The sequence below is a fragment of the Cololabis saira genome, chromosome 9 (assembly GCF_033807715.1).
Source record: "Cololabis saira isolate AMF1-May2022 chromosome 9, fColSai1.1, whole genome shotgun sequence".
Taxonomy (NCBI): Eukaryota; Metazoa; Chordata; class Actinopteri; order Beloniformes; family Belonidae; genus Cololabis; species Cololabis saira.
This window is the reverse complement of record NC_084595.1, coordinates 6,409,368-6,415,451: the sequence shown is the minus strand read 5'-3', so window position 1 is coordinate 6,415,451 and position 6,084 is coordinate 6,409,368. Positions and strand designations below refer to the sequence as shown.

At 36.8% G+C, this 6,084-nt stretch overlaps 1 protein-coding gene across 1 annotated transcript in view; it reads right to left on the bottom strand.

Annotated features, from left to right (window-relative positions):
* Nucleotides 1-822: 822 nt before the first annotated feature.
* The window catches only part of ap3m2 (adaptor related protein complex 3 subunit mu 2), a 23,248-nt gene continuing 17,986 nt past the window's right edge, over nucleotides 823-6,084 (bottom strand). Inside the window, exons 8-9 of the mRNA XM_061729798.1 lie at nucleotide 6,084; nucleotides 823-1,511 (exon numbers count right to left, since the gene is read on the bottom strand). The exon at nucleotide 6,084 is cut by the window's right edge and continues 144 nt beyond it. Of these exons, the coding sequence (XP_061585782.1) occupies nucleotides 1,411-1,511; nucleotide 6,084 (102 nt within the window). The 3' untranslated portion in view covers nucleotides 823-1,410. The remainder of the gene's footprint in view (nucleotides 1,512-6,083) is intronic.

The following is a 6,084-nucleotide window of genomic DNA, read 5'->3' as shown; positions in this document are numbered from 1 at the left end:
AAAAAAAAACCATGAACTTAAATTTCCTGACTGACCACTGAACAATTACAAAAAAGAAAACAGGAGTAAACATAAACTAAATGGAAAAGTGTTTGGAAAACGGGGGGATGAGGAGCTGATTGATTCTGATTAGCAGTAACAGTGAGGACTCTCTGCACCGACGTGCAGCGTCCAGGACCACGGGAGCTTCAAAACATTCAAATCTGTAACTCTGGGTCCCTCCCCCCCCACTCTAGGGATGGGCGATACTTTATCGTTCACGAAAACCGTCAAAAAAATTCCCCACGGTAAGAATTCCTTTGTAAAAACGATAAATTCCTGTTGTTTTCCCGTTCTGCGGTTCTGCGTTAAATCGACGCACAACGTACGTGGGAAGAAAGAAAGAAAGAAAGAAAGAAAGAAAGAAAGAAAGAAAGAAAGAAAGAAAGAAAGAAAAACGAACGAACGAACGAAAGAAAGAAAAACGAACAAACGAACGAACGAACGAACGAACAAACGAACAAACGAACGAACGAAAAACGAACGAACGAACAAACGAACGAACGAACGAACGAACGAACGAAAGAAAGAAAGAAAGAAAGAAAAACGAACGAACGAACGAAAGAAAGAAAAACGAACGAACGAACGAAAGAAAGAAAAACGAACGAACGAACAAACGAACAAACGAACAAACGAACGAACGAAAAACGAACGAACGAACAAACGAACGAACGAACGAACGAACGAAAGAAAGAAAGAAAGAAAAACGAACGAACGAACGAAAGAAAGAAAAACGAACGAACGAACGAAAGAAAGAAAAACGAACGAACGAACGAACGAGAAAGAAACATATCCACCTAAACCATTTTCTGACCCAATTTCAGGCGCTACCCGGTTGTTACACTTTTGTAGTCGCTTGCAGAGATTCTTTGATGTAACAAAACAGAATTTTCATCATGCAGTAATCTTTCATCACGTATGATGAACTGCTCAGCACACGATGCAATAATCTGCTCAAATGAACCGGTCGACAAACTTCCAGTGGAAAAACCAGATTCATTTGAGTCAGACGGAGCCCGGGATGTTGATCGATTTATAAGAGTTTATAAAAAGCTGGGACTGAATTCTGACTAACTCTGAAAACACTAAACAGCAGTGGATATTGGGGAGAAATACTGGTTGTGTTGTCCTGGGCTCGGCCTGGTTAAAGAAAGAAATGATTTAGGACACTTGGCTCAAGCTTTTCCTCACTCCCTCAGAGCTCTCAACCAGCAGACGACAGTGGTTTTATTTCTGTGTGAAATAGTCCGTTTGTAAACTGCTACAATGATCCTCCAATCTTACGCGGGTGAACCTCGGTAGGCGAATGCATAAAGACCCGTCCATGCAGTCGCCCGGGGGTTTGGTCCAGTGTTCACGGAGCAGCAGTCTTTATGTACGGACCTGGAACTTCCCGGCCTTGGTCATGTACTTGATGCCTTTGAAAGGTTTGTACTTTTCCCCGTACATGTCCAGCCGGTTCACCTTCAGTCCTGTGGAAAGAAAGACACAACCGTCAATTAAAGCTGCAAGCAGTGATGAACGGGCCTAGGGCTGGGCGATATGGACCAAAAGTCATATCTCGATATTTTCTAGCTGAATGGCGATACTCGATATATATCGATATTTTTTCTGTGCCATAATTGGGGTTTCCCCCAAAGCATTATAGCATAGCATCTTTTTTTCTGAGGTAAACCCTTAAAAAAACAGTCAGTTTTAATACAAAGCCTCGTGCCAAATGTCTCACAGGTTCCTTTATTGACAGAGGTCTGCACAATATCAAAATGTATAAAACAAATGAAATAAAAATAAACTGCCTGCATATATAGAATAAAAATGCTTCTTGAATAAAATAAAACAAATATCCCTTTCCTGCATAACAATTAAATTAAAATACACTGTGCAATTAATACAATGTAGACAGTAACAGGCAGACTTTTCCACTGAGGTTGAGAGTTGTACAAATAACAAAACATTTGTGCAAATCTCAAATAAAACATTCAAGTAAATTGGTCACAAAATAAGCTATATCAAAATCCTAAAAAAAAATAAAATAATTTTTTTTTTTTAACAAATCGATATATACGATATTGTCTCGTACCATATCGCGTTTGAAAATATATCGATATATCGCCCAGCCCTAAACGGGCCCTCGCACCCTTGTGCACGTTCAGGCTGCAGTGGAAGCTTGTATGACTTGATGTAGATTCTTCAGGCCTGGACATTTAGCGGATGACACCACCCACGACTCTATATCAAACCATTCAATAGTTATGGCAGAAAGTAGGAACTATCAGATATCGACCAATCAGAAGAAGGGGCGGGGCTAATTTGCACCAATTATGTTCAAGGACTTAAAACAAAGTCTGATGACACCACCCTCGAGTCTTTATGTCAAACCATTAAAAAGTTATGGCAGAAAATAGGAACTATCAAATATGGACCAATCAGATGAAGGGGGGGGCGTGCTTTTTGGCATCTAACGTCGCCACGGTAACGCTTTTGACGGAGAAAAGTAATGCTTGTTGTCGCAGGATGGAGACGCACATTTTGATGTATAACACACCTGGGTGCACGTTAAGGTTCGGGCCGTATTAATGGCCGAAGAAATGGCATAAATTGCGCCAAAATGACACGATTAATTCAAAATGGCCGACTTCCTGTTCGGTTTCGGCCATGGCGCCAAGAGACTTTTCTTTAAGTTGCGACATGATACAGGTGTGTACCGATTTTCGTGCATGTACGTCAAATCGTATTGTGGGGCTTGAGGCACAAAGTTTTCTAGGGGGCGCTGTTGAGCCATTAGGCCACGCCCATTAATGCAAACTATTAAATATCAAATTTTTCGCCAGGCCTAACTCCTTTTTAAAAGGTTTCTGTTTTAATCACAAACCGACATCAAAATAAAAGGACATTTTCCTTTTTATGGGCAGACGGGTATAATCAACATTTTAGCAATGACTTGATGTTCATTTCTAAAACTGACTACACACACACAAGTCTTTTTTTGCTGGGTATTTTGACATCGCAAATTCAGATCAATGACTATCCGGCCTTCACATCTTTAACTCCACCAAACTTCACATTTTTCAGCATTTTCCAAACTCAAGAAGCTGCAGCGCTGCTTTCAAACCAGAAACAACACAGAAAGATGTTGACTCCACCGCCTAAACGCAGCCAAAAAGATGTGGTTGAAAGGAGTTTTTTTTAACCATCTCTCTGTTGCACTTTGACTAAAATGCCCTTAAATTATTTAAGGCCTAAAAAGAAAAAAATCATGTGAACCTTTAAAAAGCAGCATACAGGACTGTCTCAGAAAATTAGAATATTGTGATAAAGTCCTTTATTTTCTGTAATGCACAAATGTTATACATTCTGGATTCATTACAAATCAACTGAAATATTGCAAGCCTTTTATTATTTTAATATTGCTGATCATGGTTTACAGCTTAAGAAAACTCAAATATCCTATCTCCAAAAATTTGAATATTCTGGGAATCTTAATCTTAAACTGTTTTGTTTTGTTTTTTTTAATTGCATTACAGAAAATAAATTTATCACAATATTCTAATTTTCTGAGACAGTCCTGTAGTTGATGCTTTGCTTTTTATTTCCATGTCAAATTCGTCTGAGATCATGACCTTAAAGTTCTTGAAAAGTCTAAAGTACAAGCGCTGTGCTGTTTTTGTCTTGTAACCATTTCTTTCAATTATCTTTGAATAAAACAAAACAACTATAAAATAATACACACCCATTTAAATTGTGTCCCTCTGCTCAATTTCCTCCCCAATCTCCACATCACATGACGTGCATTGCCATATTTTTATGGTTATTACAAATATGTAATTGAGAAAAACTGCTTCTTAAAGCAAAAATCAGAAAGTATCAGGAGTGTAAAGATAAAAATGACAAAAGGGTAAGCGGTTAATACGGTTTACTCTGTCTTACAGCAGATGGAATATTTCATAATACAAATCAGCAATGAATCCTTCTGTCTCAGCATGACGAGGAGTTTCTCCTAACAACCACTTAGTCAACGAAAAAACTATCAGGCAATATATTTAAATCATTTAAGGTTTATGATCTAAAATGAGAGATGAATTGCATTGTAACTGTTGTTTTTACAGTTCCGGTGTTCTGCCAATTTCTGCTGCTTTGCCAAAAAATGCTCCCTAATGGTTTGTACCTTTTGTGGAGCCACAATTTTACTGTTTTTTTCTCGACATTTCAACTTTTTTGCTCGACATATCGATTTTTTTATCGACATTTTGACTTTTTTATCGACATCTCGACATCTCGACTTTTTTCTCGAAATTACAACTTAGTTCTTGACATTTTTACTTTTTTCTCGAAATTTCAACTTTTTTAATCTACATTTTGACTTTTTTCTCAACATTTTGACTTTTTTCTCGAAATTGTACTTCAACATTAATTTCGACATTTCGACTTTTTTCTCGACATTTCAACTTTTTTTTTCGACTTTTTTCTCGATATCTTGGCTTTTTTATCGAAATTGTACTTCAACATTAATTTCGACATTTCGACTTGTTTAGTCAACGAAAAAACCTATTAGGCAATATATTTAAATAATTTAAGGTTTATGATCTAAAATGAGAGATGAATTGCATTGTAACTGTTGTTTTTACAGTTCCGGTGTTCTGCCAATTTCTGCTGCTTTGCCAGAAAATGCTCCCTAATGGTTTTCTACCTTTTGTAGAGCTACGATTTTACTGTTTTTTACTCCCTAAACCACGTCCTTCCCCCCCAAAGTGGTCCTTGTCTCTTGCCAGGCTGTTATTGTAAATAAGAATGTGTTCTTAATGAACTGACTGGTTAAATAAAGGCCAATGACTGAATGAATATCAAATAAAGCCATAGAATTGTTGTTTTTTTTCCTCTTTATCATATAATGATCACAAAATGTAATGCGATTCATGTCATGGGTCGAGTATTTTGAAGGATCAAATACTCAACATCCCATATTATCAACTTTACATCGTGCAAGAAATGATGCAAACTTTGAAAATCGACTGTGCACATGCGCAGAACCCAGAGGTGGTAGTAACGAGTTACATTTACTCCGTTACATTTACTTGAGTAAGTTTTGGGAAATGTTGTACTTTTAGGAGTAGTTTTGAATCACTATACTTTTTACTTTTACTTGAGTAGATTTGTGAAGAAGAAACTGTTCCTCTTACTCCGCTACATTAGGCTACGTTGAGCTGTTACTTTTCTTTTATCCCTTTTATCCACGTACGCATCAATCTCATGACATCACTGGGTGATTCTTTGGGAAAAATTTTTGTTTTTGCATGTTTTGTCACATTTACACAGACTCAAACACACACAGAGTTTCTATGAGTTCATGTTTGTTCTAGTTCTGCCTGGTTAAAAAAGAAAAGTACAAAGGCTTGACATTTTGTACTACTTGTGCTTAATTTATTTTTTTATGTTATTATTTGATTTATTTTATTATTTATTAAAGTACTTGAATTTACTTTTATTTTTATTTATTATTATTATTTTTTTATTTTATTATTTTAATGTAAGCTATTTTTTATTAATTTTATTTATATTATATTATATTTTATTTGATTTAATTTGCCTGAAGATGATTATTTATACTTTTTTACTTTTACTCAAGTAATTATTTGGATGACTACTTTTTACTTCTACTTGAGTCATGTTATTCTGAAGTAACAGTACTTTTACTTGAGTACAATTTTTGGCTCCTCTACCAGCTCTGGCAGAACCACTAACATTTCTCTGCAGGTAGAGTGGATTGGCAGAACTCTGGTCCTAACGGTACGTTTACTGTTTAGTTCATCTGGCGCCATCTAGTGGCCGTGGAGTGACTGGTCAGACACACAGACCGTCAGGTGTTTGTCAGCTGAGAAAGTCATGTGAATAAAGCTGCTCGAGGGCGATGGGAGTGGACGATGGACGTTTGTAGCAGAAGTGATAGATTTCCCAGAAGTTCATGAGCATAAACAGAATGGTTAAAGGGTTTGTGTTAGTGTGAAACACTAGTTTGTGTTCGTGTTAAACACTAGTTTGTGTGTTACC